The sequence below is a fragment of the Ceratina calcarata genome, unplaced genomic scaffold (assembly GCF_001652005.2).
Source record: "Ceratina calcarata isolate Rehan_Ccalc_2016 unplaced genomic scaffold, ASM165200v1 scaffold154.2, whole genome shotgun sequence".
Classification (NCBI taxonomy): Eukaryota; Metazoa; Arthropoda; class Insecta; order Hymenoptera; family Apidae; genus Ceratina; species Ceratina calcarata.
In genome coordinates, this window is record NW_017136637.1 from 91643 (window position 1) to 109072 (window position 17430).

General features: G+C 40.2%; 1 protein-coding gene across 3 annotated transcripts in view; it reads right to left on the reverse strand.

Annotated features, from left to right (window-relative positions):
* The window catches only part of LOC108632334 (receptor-type guanylate cyclase Gyc76C), a 60431-nt gene that overhangs the window by 24926 nt on the left and 18075 nt on the right, over positions 1-17430 (reverse strand). For all 3 annotated transcript variants that reach the window (XM_026819577.1, XM_018036836.2, XM_026819576.1), the window contains exons 3-4: positions 6712-7141; positions 1391-1588 (exon numbers count right to left, since the gene is read on the reverse strand). In XM_026819577.1, the coding sequence (XP_026675378.1) occupies positions 1391-1588; positions 6712-7098 (585 nt within the window). In that variant the 5' untranslated portion in view covers positions 7099-7141. The remainder of the gene's footprint in view (positions 1-1390; positions 1589-6711; positions 7142-17430) is intronic.

The following is a 17430-nucleotide window of genomic DNA, read 5'->3' on the forward strand; positions in this document are numbered from 1 at the left end:
TTTTTTATGCCAACGATATTACTCGACTGACGAACTATGGTATTTGCGAATTTTTATTGACATCTCGAGATAGTCAATAAGTCAATCGAACTAGGTTTTTGCACGTATATTCTGATACCTACATTAATCTTGTACAAACCTTTAAACGATTTTCAATACTTTCGATTTAGCTCACTTTCCTAAAGGACATAATCATTTATCGTCCTTAACGGTATTCTAATCCGTGTTCTAATCTAACGAGCGTTCAATAATAGTACGCAACGAGACCGTGATCGAGGTGATTTTCGATGTAGGAAGAGCAACGGCGACCGAATCGAATGCACGCGCGCTTTGTGTGTCCACTGCGATCGAGTATAACCGGTTCGTTTCGTTCAGTTCGGTCCGGCTGGTGATCGATGCGTTTCTAGATCCTGTTTCGAGCTGTGTTACGAGCCACACGGACCTAGGTTAATCTACGATTTAAGATATCCACGGCCAGGCGATAACTCCGGACTAAGATAGCTCCGATAGCCGTTCGAAGGCTTAACTTAGGACGCAACGTGACTTACGGAGGTTCGTTCGAATACGTGGAACAAAACGACCGTACAATCCCTATTAAACCTAACAGGATGTGTGCAACCGGACCCTAATGATATCTTTTATCGTTTCTAATTTGCTCAATGCAATCGCTCGCAACTATTTCGCTTCTAAAATCAATTAGATCAACCATTTAATGAGTTAACCATTGTAAACGTTTTTAGTTCTAGAAAAAAGTTTGGGAACGATCGATTTGAATGGTAGGTTTAGTGTTAAAGAGAGGAAGGTTGGATGCTAATTTTTCAGAGGGCAGGGCGGACCTCGCGTGTTCTAACGTCGGACGAAATCACCCAAATGCAGCCTCTAATTATGTCGTCACGCTGCGGGTGTTCAATTTGTCGACACGCATCCCGTCTCACCCTCCGACATCTCCTATACTATCCTTGCCAATCGTCTTACAATCCTTACCTATTCTACAACTCTTAATTGATTCTCACGTAGCAATTCTTACAACCAATTCAACAGATCAAATAAATTGATTGAAACAAGAATGCCTCCTATTTCCAATCAGCAAAGTTGAAATTCTGATAAGTTTTTCATATTGGCGTTTTATATTAACGAATGATTAGAAGTTGCATATAAAAGAACATGGAAATATCATATCAAATTGAGGATTCGATACATAAATGAACTAAAAAATATCAAACTACACTACATGTTGATATTTGATTTCGTAAAAATGTTAAGCTGTTTAGAAGGCTGAGGTCTGGATGAAACACAGAATTAGCTCAACGAGAACCGTCCTAATGACAATCCAGACTTGCCTGACAGGCAGTGTAAGCGACTCGTTTTAAATAGCGTTAAGGGTACTTACATAACTAATCATGGGTATGTTGCGGGACTGAGCGACTATGGCTTCAACGTAACACGAGCCCTCTGGTCCAAAGAAGGCTGCAACCCCGTCGCAGATCATATCGATCATTGCCTTGGTGGCTTCCACGGTTTCTCCCCTCGTGTCGCTCCATCGCATCACCAGTCTTACGTTCGGTAGTATATCTGGATTCTTGTTGATCTGAACAAAACATTAATTACTTTTTTAAATACAAAACATTAATTATTTTCGCGTACATTATTAATCCACACAAAAGAATAATTATTAGACTGCAGATTTTATCCACTGATAGGAAAAGAACATAAAAAATACGAAAGTATATCGACGGTAAAATGCATATCATGATGTCTAATAGATTAAAGGAAATTCTTATTAGACTTTTTTAAATCGATATCATACGAGTTTTATTTTGCATAAGAATTCGCAATCTACTCAGATCATTCAACGTTATGCAATCTATTACGGAGAATCCTCATCTCTTTCCTCATACGATATTGAATTACAATAATTGAACAGTGTCACGAGATAGTGATCGCGAACTGTGGGTTAGCATACTTTAATTGTTTCGAGCAATGCCACCGCGGCGGTCGGACTGTTTAATGGAACTAATTGCGTTACCATAACTTCTCTCATGAATATTCATCCTATTGTAAGTTTTAGCCATCACGGACAATGTATCCCAGTTGCATAAATCACAGATGACGTAGGACAACAGATTGATAAGCGATTGCTCGACAATCGGATTGATTGAACTTTCTACTTGACATAATCGATATTACAATCTTAATCAATTAAATTCTGATTCGATTCGGGATAAAGATAGGCAGTTGTTTATAATGAAAATATAAAGTTTGCCTGAGATTGGTTTATGTTCTTTTGTGATAGATAGAACATTCCTGGTTAGATAATTTATTACAAAATTTGATACATGATTATTACTACATGATTTATTACATACTTACTATAATTTTTCAATTAAAATAGTCTCTACTCGTTACTTGGAATATCCCTTAGATTTTTTAATAAACAATAAACAGTTGGAAACGTTTTAAGACATTCAAGAAGCGGCGCGCGTGCTCGATCATTATGCAAATCTGAATTCCAACAATACTATTTCCAAGTAGTAGTCGACACGTCAATTTACGTTCTTACGCGGCGGAGGTTGAAATTCTAACCCGCTCAAACGGTAAATCCTTCTTTAGGAAATCCACACCGTTGTACCGAGTTATTTTAGTGAAAAGGTCGATAAGAAATTTACGACTCGGGTACCGCTCGCTCCGAAGTCATTTCCTTAAAAGTAAAAGTGATTAATGGCATTGAGATCTTTAAACGCATGAGCGATGTCTCTTTTAATCCTTTCCTCGCAGGCTAGCAAATAGGAATAAAACAACAGTTGGCTACGCTCTTTTTATAACAAAAAGAAAATGATCATTCAATTGGCCGGAGAAAAATCCCCGCGGTAAAAAGAGCCTGTTGAATTTCAACGTAAGCATGACTGGCTGAACGGTCAGTTCTAATGATAGTGCGATAATCGTAGCAATTTTCTTCAACGCTTTTAGATCTGGAGTACCGAGTGTTAATAGCGCTCACGCATCTCTTCTAGGAACAAGTTGAGATCAATTAAACGCGCACGAAACACGGTTATTACGTAAGGAAAAATCATCGAGCCGCGAGGGGAGGGACTCGACGATTTTTCGTATACACTCCGCTTCTGACCGGGAGTGGAACCGTTAAAAGCGGTCTCGAAGCGGCGCTATAAAAAATCATTGCTCTTCCCGTTGAACGGTTCGCATTCCTGATTTTGCACCTGCCCGGACGACCCACCGAAATGCCAACAATAATGTCCCCCCTTCCACCTTCGATTCTACTGAATGAAAGTTGAAACTCGTTCTCACGATTAAGTTGTATCTTCTTAAGACGTCTCATCTGTTGGTTTATTTTATTCCAGATGGACTTTAATTTCCAATCATTTCCCGACGCCGTTAAAAGCATTAATGATAATATTGGCACGTGAAATGCATGGAGGCGATTATTCTAGTTGTAATCCTCGCTAATGAAATTAGGGAACTGACAGGCGATTAAGGGCCGGTGTCTGCTCGTTTAAATTCTGTTAAAAAAAAAATGTGGGATCTCGGGGACAAGTAGATTTCCCCGGAGAGCTGTCTGCGAGCGTGAAACATTGTTCACAGCTAGTGTCCGTCCACTTGTGCCGTTGCCACTGGCAGGGTTTCACCAATCAGCTTATTTTCGAGTAATTGAAGGGCGTCCGGTCGTGGAAGGCTGTGAGCGCGAATGCCAACCTTCAGGGACGAGAACGACTTTGCCACGTTCAAAGGAAAAACGAATGTAAAAAGTAAAGGAAACAAACGGAATTTTTTTTATAGTAAATTCCCGATGCATTACAATTGGGAGAACAAACTTTCAAGTCGGGTTGAAAACATGCGCGAGGCAACTGAAAATTATTTTTGTCATGTGGTTTCAATTCCATCAAATTAAGGCTCGACAAAGACGATGGTGAAATCGTTTCGGATGATTTACGAGCGTTCAAGCAGCTGCCGCGAACGATTTGCCTGAAACGCGAGCGAGAATAATTTAATTCCACGCAAAAGAATGCTCGTACCCTATTTACAAATATCGCCGGAGCTAAACTAGTTAGATCGTGGGAGTGCGTCATAGCGAATTCCACGATTTTTTCCCCGGCTCGCGAATATCGCCGGCAGCGAGTTGGACAAGGTGCACCTGCACCACGTTATTGCAAAAAAACAGACAGGTAAACGTTAAGCGCGATTCACTTTCCTTCCTCGATTATTATGTTAATCGAAGGCCTCGGTAAGGATCCGCAAAACGATCTCGCCCCGCTTTCTTGGTAAACAAGCTCAATTAACCGGCGCTGTATTTCAAAAGAAGTTCAGTATCATAAATTACTTAATTAAATTAATTTGGTGAATGAAAATCAAAAGGCATCTGCTGCTATAACATTTGTGACTTGCTGCAAAAATGTCTGCACAAACATCAATTAAAACTGACATTGAGCTTGGAAACAATAATTATTTGATGCAAAGATCGACATTTTAATTTCTGTCCAGGAATGAATATAATCTCAACATTTGTAGAAAATACATAAGCTTTAATTCTCCATTTATAGAAACGAAATTTGAAACAGTATAAAAGTTTCTATGTCAGAAATTAATTGAACCTGAATTTGTTAACATAAATGTTAATATTTCAACATCATAGATACTGACACTGGTACTTTTTCATATAAATTATGATACTTTTTTAAAAATCTCAACTCCTGTATAAATTATGATACTTTTTTAAAAATCTCAACTCCTGTTCACGGAATCAAATATATTAGAAGCGAACGTGGCCAGGCGGCGTCCGATCACGGAGGAACTTTCACCGCGGCACAGCTAAAAATACCGCATTATTTCCTTGTTATGCGCCGGTCGCCGGAGACCGATATGAAACAAAAAAAAAAGAATCTTTGCCAACAGGTCACGCACCGAAAATAGCTTGAACTCGGCCGGCTCTCGTTTCCGTACATTCGACGTGGAAACGAGCTGTGAGCCAGACTTAAGGCTTCGCGAGCAGGGAGGCCGATCGCGATGCTTACTCTTGCGTGGCGCGCGTATCTGTATCGAAGTACGTAAATAAACGGGCGCAAATCTCGTTTCCTGCACTTTTCCACGTCCGCCGCTCACAAACGCCGAATTGTCTCCGGCTTATGGTGTGTTCAGACCAAACAGAATGTTCGAAATTATTGAAACATTCATTCACCAATTTTTTAAACCAGGTTTCCAGTTTCGACAGTCTTATTGTCATCGTCAATAACTAATACTACTATTTATTAATAATTATTGCCGATGGTAATAAATGTAGAGAAAATTTTATTTTTAAAACTTCATTTGATCTGACATAAAACGACTATCAGTCTCCTAAAGTGAGGACAAGCATTCGGCTAATCTAAACATATCAGCCGAATTTGATGTCAACTTGAGTTGAAGTACACGGAAACGATCGAGCAATTTGAAAAACGACTTGACGGTTTAAATTTGGAAGGTGCGATAAATAAAAGCGAGAGTCCGGTGAAATACCCGAATAATTATCGGCGTAACTGCGATCCATCTTTGACGTAACTTGTTATTTCGAAGTAGAACCGGATACGAGGTCCGCGATACGATCGGGCGGTTATTTCGACGATTCCCAGAGGTTTCGAAGCGGGCCCTTTCCTTCCACGTATGTACACACGTGCGCGCTTACGGTTACAGGTTGCAAAAGAGTGCAACAACACTTGGCTGGTTCGGGAGAAAAAGCGAGAGGACGAAGAAGAAGAAGATGAAGAAGAAGAGAGAGGAAAGAACCGAGGGAAGGGGGAAGATGAAGGTGTACGAGGGAGAGAGGATCGAAGGAGGAGGTTTTTCGATCGCGAGCGAATTCTTCTCACGGTTGCGAGAGCGCAGTTTCGTCGGCGGACGCGTGGGCGGACCGGCGAATAATGCCGGTCTTGTATTTTTAAACCCTCGCACGAATCGGCATCTCCGTGGAGAGAGGTGCCGGGTCACTCTTCTCCGCGCGCTGCAGCGGGAGCTGCAGCCGGTACCACCTTTCTCTTTTTTTTCCCCTCTCTTATTCGGAGTGGAAGGCTCTCTCGCCGACCGGCGAAAACGATCTCACGGCCCTCCGCGACCGCGCGCCAAGCCGATCCTCTTCTCCAATGAATTATCGAGCCTTCCAGACCGTGGCCGGGCCCGACTCGCGATGCTGACCGCCTGCAGGAAAAAACTCCTGAGACAGGGGGCCCCGCGATATTGCCCGGGCCGCACTTTTCGGCTGGTACCCGAGATTCGCCGCGGCCCGCAACGTGGGAACCGTCCGAGTCCGCTACCGTAATTAGGGACCCACCTACCGGACCAGACCAATTTCCACGTGCACCGTGACACGCGAGAACACGTGGAAACCTAACAAGCCCGAGCAAGATAATGGGAACAGTTTCTTATCAAACATCTTTTTGCTTATTACTTACACGTTTCGTCAATTATTTACACTGAATCAAAAATACGTTGGCAAAATAGTAGGTGTAGAAATTAATTCGGTGCCTTGATATTAAACTATATGTAACTCTATTTTGAATTGTTCAAATCTGGTCGGACTTTCAATACAGATCGCTATAACAAATGTATAATTGCTTTATAAGTAAAAATTAAATTTGTATTTAAAAAGGCACCGGATTCATTTATACACGTACGAGTTACTTATGTACATTTGAATCTGAATATTTGGAAAGCTGAAGGGTGGCTCACCTCGTCAAGGGCCATGGAGAACGCCCCGGAGATGGCAAGGCCCTGGCGGTCTTTCAGCCCGCCTTTGATCGCAGTGAGGTATCCGATGGTGAGATTTTGCTGTTTCCTCGGCTGATCGGTTTTCTGGTGAGATCTTGAGAGCGCCTGTTGCCTCTCGGCCCCGTGTACACCTGGCGGCTCGGCCAGGCCCAGAATCAGAGGGCTGCTGGCCAGCAGCAGCAACACCAGCAGGGCCCGCGAGCTGCTCCCTAACGAGCGTGACCGCGGTGGCGGTTGCTGGTGGTGGTAGCGATCACGCCGGTGCCGTCGATTACGTTCCTGAGGGACTTCTTCCTGGCGACGGGGAGGCCTGCGGCGGCTCGGCTGTACTGGCGGGCCGGGGCGCATGGCCGCCGCCGCCACCGGTCAGCACCGCCTCCCTCCCGCTCACCTGCAATCACACAATTTCACCCGTTCTTAAAAAAAAAAAACCATTATTTTCTAAAATAAGGAATTCTGCAATCGATTTTCTCACAAGTTTCAATAATTCAATGATTTTATGCATAACAGAAATGGTGATTACTTTTACAAACACTCAAATCATAGCTGAAATGATTGCTTACTAGGAGTACCTTATTAGCAAGTCTATGAGGAATCTATCGTACACTGATCACTCGTACTTTTACTAAAGTGTTAATACCGCTGATAAGAATGGTAATTGTCTCATATTTAATTCGACGTTTCAAACAAGTGGTTGAATTAAAATTTTGTATTAGCATAAAATCGTAATGACGTATATGTAGATTCTAGTCTATCATCTTCTAAGCTAAGACTCGTCCAGCAAGTACTTTCGACTAGCTACAAAACTTTCTGCCATTCGAAAGAATTGTAAGTCGGGCAATTACATACGAACGCTCAACGTGTAGGCATGATATCTTGACTAAACCAGCACTTATCATCGGCCGCCACTTTATTCGCCGAGTCATCACGTGTGCCATCTGCGCGAGGCATAATAGCCGATACATACTCATATTATGTACTCCTAAAACGATAGAAACTACTCGACTCACGCCTACCTATTTTCCGTATCGATTATCATCTCCGCGATCGTCCCGCGTCAATTTCTTGCCGGAAAATCCTTAGATTTATTACAGCATTGAATCTCGGTGCAATCCCGAGGCAACCTTGCACCTACATTCCGAGTTAAAACTGAGTCACACATAGAGGAAACGCGTGGCGCATTAAGTCATTAGATCTCGACAATCGGATATCAATGATCTCTGGGAAATCTTGCGTCAGACGCTGGAGAGGGAGACGTAAAGCGTAGCAGCTTGATGACTGATTTATAATTACTCTGCGGATTTTTATGTAAAATAAAACATTTATGCTATCAACTTATAAATATAAATAGAAAATAGTTGCATTATTTAACAAATGCGATATGCATGTAGCTTCTAGTGATATCACAAACGTCTTTTATATTTCCTACACTTCTTTCCAATAAATGCATAAAATCTGTAATTTATTTATAATTATAATTTAACTACTCGGATGAGTATAAAAGAAGTTCAAGAACCTTGTTATTAACCTAGCTCATTAAGTAGATTTAAAGAGCTCTCACCTCTTTAATACTTTAATACAAATCCTTGAAAATGATTAAAGCAGGGATAATACCAATTTGGCAATGCGATTAAGCGATTCCACGTTGAAACCGATGGAGAACAGTCGCGAGGAAAAACACGTGGCTGGCCACCAGGAGGGACACACCTGTTGCAATTACGTAACGAGCCGCGTACTTCGTAGGCGAGAGGCTGACTGTGTAGCCTATAACCGACCGCACGTATGTACACAGCGCGGCGACAATAAAGACATCTTTCCCTGTCTGTGGTGTCACTCCGAGCAGCATTAACTTTCGACTCCGTTCCACGATTCTAAAGTCAGCTGCTTGTTAATTGTACGATAAGACTGTATAGAAATCATATTATTTTATTTTTTTATTTTATTCGGAGAATTATTTTCAATAAATTCCTGTTTTCGAAAGACATCCATGAGATTGTATGGTGTCACACAGATATATATTCTATCTCCGTATCTTATTTATTTATACATAGGAATTTTGCTTTTTGTATGAAGGAGTGACAACTTTTAACTGAATAGCAATCTGCCTTATAACCGTAGATTTTATGCATTCATAAAAAAATTCAATTAGACATGTATGTAATGTAATGTAAAACTGAGTATACATCAGTAATTGACTGATAAAAATTCTGTTTATACCACATTTTCAAAATTGATAGGAGAAGAGCTTCGCTTTGCATAAAAATCCACTTGTGAGTTTGTTTGAACATCTCTAGCTAGTTTTAATTCAGATTTAATTACAACCGTCGGTGAAAGCCACAGCGAATTTATTTGACAGCTTGACATTAAACGTGGGGGCTTCAAAAACCAAGTGAAGATTAGCGACAACCAGATCCAATGAAGATTGAAATTCTAAAGACTTGCATAGTTTTAATTGGTGTCGTCATAATTAGGAATTGAAATTAATCAGAGAGAATCTGTGGCCATTCAATATTTTTATACGAACATACTTATTTTTGTGCTAAAACAAAAGTCGTATTAGCGAAAAGGTTAATACGTCGGTTTTAGTCAAAAGTATTGAATAATAAAATGCACCGTTCTAAAAACTTCCAAGACCTTCTAGTTTGATTAGATAGACTCAAAGCGGCGTTGAGGCCATCGTTAGGCATGTTTACCACCGTCGTGACTATCGGACGGGTTTCGTCGCAACAAATCTCGCGGGATCGTTTTAACGATCGAGGATCGCGCAGAAATTTTCGACCTCGGCCTTTCTCGCGGCCATAATCGCGCACACGCATCTTCCTCTCTCTTCGCGGAACGATCCAATCGTGGCTTTCGTCGATGTATCATCTGGTAGCGAACACGCTTTCTCCTCGACGACTTTTATCGCGCCTCCAACGTGGAAAAGTGCGGAATCGTGACCTCGGGTACGTTTTATCAATTATTTGTGTTACAAGACACGTCGTGAAAACGGAGACGACTTCTGTGCAGAGTCTTCACGCGACGCTATTTATTTCTAGCCACTGTTGAAGAACCTCGTTAGCTTGGTTAACAAGTTATGGTATAACACGTGTCCTCCATATGCTTTTTCGAAATTTTCCGAATTTTTCATATAAATGAACACTTCACATGATACTATACGCGCTAATAATCAATTAAAAGTTCACTGCTTTATCATCAATCTCAATGATTTATTGCTCATTAGATTGCGGCCTTTTTGCATTTATGAGGAAAGTGAATATGCAAAAAATATAAACACTGATATATAGAATAGAAACACAATAGGAATGTACAAAATACCACAGGCAAAGTGCATATTGTAATGACTAAAAGATAAAAGAAATTTCTACTGTAAGTACTGTAAAACACATTTTTTTAAACTGTTACTAAAAATAGTGTTTCTTTTCTTACATGTAATTAAAATTTTTTTGTCAATTGTTTGCAAGGTGATCAATCTTTTTCAGGCAATAAGAAAATCATTCAGGTGCATAATAAAGCAATGAACTTGTTTGAAAATAACACGGGAGACGGATAAGGGTTACATGAATTATATCTCAGTCTCCTTGACAGTGGCAAAAACGGTTTAAGTCACGTCGTTAACCGTTTTTCAAAGCACGTTGCACACCTATATTTGCGGGCAAAGATCGTACTTTTTTTCAATCGGGTAATTTGTGTCGCAAAAACCGGCGGCAAACGAGACCGCCTGGTTATTAAAACGCCTCGATACGCTCGAACCGTGCGGCGTGACGAATTTTTCATGCGTCCCTCGCGAGTAAACTTCCTCGTCAAACATTGGGATCACAGGCGATTAGACGAGGGTATCTAAAAGTAGACCGAAAACACTTTTTATTACCTAGGAGCGTACCAGTCGAATTTATTTTCACCCGAGAACAGTATTGCGTTAGGCGTTCCCACAGGTAAAGCAAATACAGGCTTTTGACGTGTATGATACGAAAAGCAAATTGGATCTGATAAAGCTCTAGGAATAGAATACTGAAAATGACATACTTAATCGTTGAATCAACTGACTAAATCAATTAAGTTATTCGGAAAGATCTCTTGCTTTTCCTATTTTCGTAGAAATTGTAATTAACTCATAGTCACTCTACTATCCAATGTAAAGGAGAAAAACTAGCTGACATCTTTCACATTCCTTCAGATCCAAAAAAAGACCCCTTACACTCCTATTGTGATACTTGTTGATCTTGTTAAAGAAGTATCTTGGGATAAACTGGTTGCTCTTTCTAATGCAGTTCCACTACCATTCACGTCGAGTCGATCACGCTCCAAGACGAATCGGCGAGGATGCAGTGACCGCCGGTATGCGTCAGGCATGCGTTTACGCAATCCAGGGTCAACACTCGCCGTGCATATCATTTAGATAAACAGTGATAACTTTGTATCCTTGGCTACAGTTTTGCCTTATTGATCGGTCAGCGTTCAAACCTTTTCAGGGAATCGATTCTGTGGACTAACACCCCCGTTCATAAATCTTACAATTAGAAAAATTAAATCTTTCTATAAAATGTGTGATCGAAGAGTTTGAATGAACAAATTTAAATTGAACCATTGATAAATAAAGTATTTAATATTTTGAGACATTTTTGAAAGCATAGCTTCATCTCTCCCAGAATTATAATTGATTTAATGATTTAGTAAAACCTTTCAATTCAGATAATGCCTGACGGTTACTAATTCGTTTCTTTCATCATGTACGATAACCACTAGCAAGTGCATAAGAGTTTATGTTTATATTTGTTTGAATGTTTATCCAGCAAGATATGATTCGACTGTCGTCTGCTCCGAGACTGTTAAAGGGCCTCTTGGGCTCGATCGCAGCACGCTATGTAACAGTTTGTTTTCGCACACGTGATACATGTAATACGGGTTCTAATGCGCCTCGTCTCTATAGTATATCGCGTTACAAGGGGTAATTGAAGAACGATATGCATATAACGTTGTACGAGATGTGCACACGTGGGGATTGTCATTATCGCAGCTACACAGTACATTAGAGTGTTTCGTGTCGATCTAATATATCACATTACTACTGTAAACTGTTCAGGGGTGTGGCTCCTCTGATCACCACAGGACATACACGCGCCACATCACGTGTGTCGTTCGTTACAACTCATGGTCCACTTACAATATTTTAATTAGATCTTTTTGATTTTTTATAAATTCATTCTCGAATTAATTCGACTATAGATTCTTCTAAAAACACTTTTTGTTGTACTTATTTCATGCCAAAATTATAGAAAAATACGCCAGCGAGTTTTGGAGATTTTGAAAATTGGGTCATTTCCCTTAATTTCTCTTGGGACAGTTGAAACTCGGAGCACGTGGCTGACCGTTTCGAGCGCACGCGCAAGCTTACTGGAATAGGTGTAAATCAGAGGAATCTCGCGACTTTATTCCACTACCAGTTGCTTTAATTAGTATTGGCTTATTAATAGCACACGACTTAACGACTTTCCACGCTAATACCGTCTCGTTCGAAACGATTCCTCAGCCAGTGATGAATGCGTACATTAATTATAGTGATTAAACGTCATTTTTTCTAATGTTTTTAAACAAAAATGAGGATAAAGTGACTCACTTATGATATTTTACAATTTATGTTGTACGGTCTAAATTCTGTATTTCATGCACTTAGTACATTTCGTCTACGTTCGTTTAACAAATTATCACCTATTAGATTAAGTACAGACATTAACCGTAGAAATATGACAGGAAGCAGATAAAGGTGAAAAAAGAGGGAAGATCTTTGAAAATAAGAAGGTCAGTAATTGGCAAGTCTTCTTCGGTACGTTTTGTTAGTTTGCTCGCCGGCTCGATTAATTATGCAATCGCGGCCGCGATGAAAAATGTCGGATGATTACGCACGTGGAATATCGCGGAATGAATTAATCGACGATGCATGTCGGCGAGGAGATAAGCTAGAAAAAATTGTTACCGCAATCTAAGACCCGCATTCACTCGTCTATGTATCTACTTTATACCCTGGCGTATTGTCAAAATAATAATAATAGATATTTCAGAAACTCGTACCCGATACCCTCATTTACTTTTTCCTTTAACATACATCGCGAATAGATTCTATGCGTTTGCGAAGATGTGCAGTAAATATGAGAATGGAAAATGTGTGGAACATAAAAAGTATAATGAGTAAAATAAATCTGAGACAAAAATATGATTTTGTGTAAAAAGTTTTATTACGGTAGTGATTTAGGATAGAAAATTTATTTGGAAATAAATTGAAGCCGATAGTATCGGTGAATAAAATTACATGTCTCTGCGGGATGACTGTAATGAACGAAGAACGCGGAAAAGGAGTGAAAATAAAATTGCCTCTCTAAAAAGGTGTTATTACATTTCGAAGCATAGGACAGGCCATTATAGTAGTTTTTGTAATACGTGGATTTTATTCGGAATGTCCGGCGAACGACACTCGACAACGACGGAAACGTTACGTGAGCTTAATGAACGTTAAAAATAGCCGAGTTATTTTTAAACGCAAGGTGATTGCGGCACAAAGAAATTGCCGTATCACTTCGCGGTCGATACGATTCAATTAAAACGAACGACCGTCCATTTCTTGAAAGGATTCGCGGTGGCGTCGAGATTAGAGAACGTAACGCGGTTAACAAGTTGGCTACTTTGCAAGTACCTGTTGACGTGACGGGTGGAAACGGGGCATGGATGTCTAATAAACTGGCCGTGAAATAAACCGTGTGACGTTTTAACAAGCTTGTTATCCCAGAATATATCCCGGCTGCTTCTGTTTCTTTCTTTCTTGTTGTTGTCTGAATCAGGTTTCATCTTTATGCCGCGAGATCGGGAAAATCGCGATGTGCGAAATCAGTATCGAAGAACGTCGAACCTGTTAACGAGAGTGATAGAAATTCCGACGAGGATCTGAAGATAAGCTTGCGTTCTGTGAACGGTGGCCAGGTGACGAACGCACGTGGCGATCGTGCAAACGTGTTCCTGTTACTCACAGAGGATTGTTTCAGATCTGTAGACAATTCGTTGATGGTAACACCGAATATAGAATACTGAAGAGTGGAATTTCATGTTGCACGAAAAATTCGGCAATTTTTAGCATACAACATAATCATAAATAATTGCATATAAACAATTGAAAGATGACAGACTAAGAATATGAACGAAAGTTTTGATAACCGGCATTCATCTGAACCATAAATCTGAGACTATTAATCACTTTATATTTCAATACACAAATCTTCATCTGTTCTGTAATGTCAACGCTATAATATTCTCGATCCAGTAGCGCATCGATAAATCGGCAACTCGTCCAATTATAAATCCAACTGCAATCTTATATTTTGTTTACTAAATGCAAACGCTGCGAAAATCGATGACTCAAGTCATATTTACACAGGGGGTTGCAAGCAAACGTGCTCCAGCGAAATAGTTGGCCAGTCGTCAAGCGATCGGCTATTCTCTTCATTTCACACGGATCGGGTTGTAAACGACCCACTTGGCATGATGTGCGGGAATTGTACGAAATTGGCCCTGCTCCAAAACGCGACCCGGAATGAGTGAGTGGAAATTTTGTTTCTTTAAAAAACTTCAAGCATTAATGTTATAAGATTCCCTCGTATATTAATGTTTGAGTTAATGAAGCAGTGGATGTTATAACCAACTCAGCTATTATAATGTTACGTTTTAGCTTCTTACAGATTTATACAAAGAAAGGAAAGGCTTCATAGAGTCACAGGATATTTAGAAGCAGCAAGGGAATTTCAAAGATGTCAAGTTTTTTATTGTAATGATATGTTAAAACCATGATTTACTGGTAAAAATCTATATCATACTTACGTATTTCATACATCATATTTACCACCAGTTCTCATTGAATACTCTAAATTTTTTACTTCAATTAAATTATTCACTGTCAATTCATAAAATGAAGTATTTCTCGCTTATGTACAAAACTCGGAGTTGCAGGAAGACTTCTTAGCCGGAGTACAAAGAGTTAACAGAACATCAACAATAGACTGTGTTTTATTCTTTGTATTAGATTATTAGATATGTGCAGCTTGTGATGTGGATTAATTTCTTCTGCTTGAAGAATAGAAGGCAGTCTTCGGAGGACCAAGCTGGATGGAACCAATTTCATGATGGATCGTACCATTTAATTCCGCGCAATGGCAAGTGACTCATCGATGCATTGAATAATAAGAAAACGTCACGTCGGGCTAATAATAGAGTTCTCAGTAGAATAACGACAATCCTTTAATTTCAATCGATGATCGAGAATCAGTTATACAAAGAAGTATCGATCCAAAATAAGATCAGAGTAAATTTGCTTTATCAATAAATGTTTGAAAACACAGGAAAGGAAACGTCGATTACACACATTCCATCCGAGCGCGAAGTATGCAACGGAGATCTAAATGTGTCACTTTCACGAGTGGTTCAGATAACAAGGGAACCGAGTATCGTACAAGTGGATTAAAACACGTAGGTACGCGTAAGTCACCGGGAGCTCGATCAGCGATTAAAAAGAGATCGCGGGCAGGATGACGTGGCACCGGGTACTTTTTCCCTGATTAATTACCGACTGATTTCATCGGACGGTGGGTTAAAACCGGAGCGCGAACATGACAGACGGATCATGAGTCGTTACGTCGAGAGCTGATTGACAGCTGGGCCGATAGCGCGGCTACTTGGAATCGGCGATAACAAAAAATCAGTTCAATTTATAAATAGCGACTGTTCCACTGTTTTGTCTCGCACTTTATAAAACCACCAAGTGTTCTACGGGAAAACGATTTTCTTTTCAAATCTGGACTTCAAATAGATTCAATAAATCTTGTCGTCGGATGTAAAATAACGATATTTATTGGTTCCATTAAAAATGATTTGTTAGAGCATAACAATCTATTCATTCAGTAAGCTTTATCAAATATTTATTTGACACATCGTGTAGATGGCTGAAAGGCTAAGTGAAAGTGGACTATTTTACGAGAGATTTAAACTTATCCGATTGTTCTCAAGACAAGGTTCTCCTTGTAACCATAATTTATGCAAATTCACAAGGATTTTCCAGGCAACAGTGCTAAGAATAAGCGCATGTGCTCGGAAACACGATATAGTCACCGCAGGCATCGGATCTCAATCTTATCGAGCAGCGCAGGCTGAATTTCACCAAGAAATTAGATAACCGAACTCTGAACGTAGAAAGAGAAAAAAATTACCTTGGATCTTAATCACGGACGTATTGAAAATCGCGTAAGAAACAGTCGTAAAACGATTATAGAACGATCGATTCGGCGTTATCAGTGGAATGCGAGCCGAGCGGCACGAAAATTCGCGTATAAGCGCGATACACGTACTTGCACGCGTGTCTAAAAATAATTCGGCGTATCAAGGATCCGGCAGGGATCAAAGAACCGAAAAAGAGCAGAGGGAGTGGAGGGAACGGAAAGATACAAAGTGAGTGTACGAAATTCGCGAGCCGGCTAATGGAGGCTGGGCCGCAATGCAATTTTATCATCGGCCAGTATCGACCAATGCCGTTTTCACCGCCCTGCCTTTTTTTCTCTCTCTCTCTCTCTCTCTCTTTCCTCCCGCCCCCTAAGCAAGATCTCTAACTACTGTTTCTTGTACCGATACAGTGTATCGCGTTACGATCGGACCTGTGTAACTTTATAACACCGTGGCTATTTCCCTCTTCCAGTCATAGACCGCAATGTTGTTACTATCGAGGATAGCAAAATACACACGATCCGCGTAGCCGCGCGCAGCAGCCTGCGATATTTCATCGGGATAGGTAATAGGAAATCGTCGAATACCGCGGGAAATCGTGTGTGTTTCGCTAAATAATTATTCAACAAAGCCATAAATCAGGCTCCAACGCGGACATGTAAGTACATACTTACGTTGGTACACGTATACAGGGTGAGCAATAACTATGTTACTTCTTGACCTCATTATAAAGCTAAGAAAATAAATATTGATACGTCAAATAATATGATAATAATAAATTCATAAATTCATCGTTCAATTAACATTATCGAACTTATTATATGATAAAAGGAAAATAAATGTCGACTTGTCAAATAGTAATAAAATAAATGTACAACTACTATTAATGACGAATTCATAAATGAATTTCTGATATCGATTTTTATATGCTCATCGTGTACATGGTTGTAGACAATCGGGCAGCGCGTGCGCCGCTATAAATTGCTATAATTCTGTAAATTCCGTGCAAGTATCTCACCCTGTATCTCGGCTCGGTGCATTCTAGTCGGACGCGTAATTACAAACTGACGTTTCTATAAATTCGTGCTGGTTCAGTATCGTTACGATTCTCGCCGGGTTAACGCCTTTCTCTGCGGCTGCAATTATGTGCCTGGAAACCTACTAATCTTCTGACACGCGGATAGCATCCGTGAGACGGAGTAATCTAATCGGTTTCGCAACAGGATCGAGGAGAAACAGAATTTATCGAACGAATTCAATGAGAATATAAAAGGATCTTTCATTCTCTACTTTCTGGGGACACTTAGTCCACCGCTGATGATCCTTCAGATTTCTTGTTTCCGTAAAATGGACTTTGTGGTTCATTTTACGCATTGAAATAGGAAATTTCATGAATTTTAGAATAATTTCATGAATCTTTAAAGC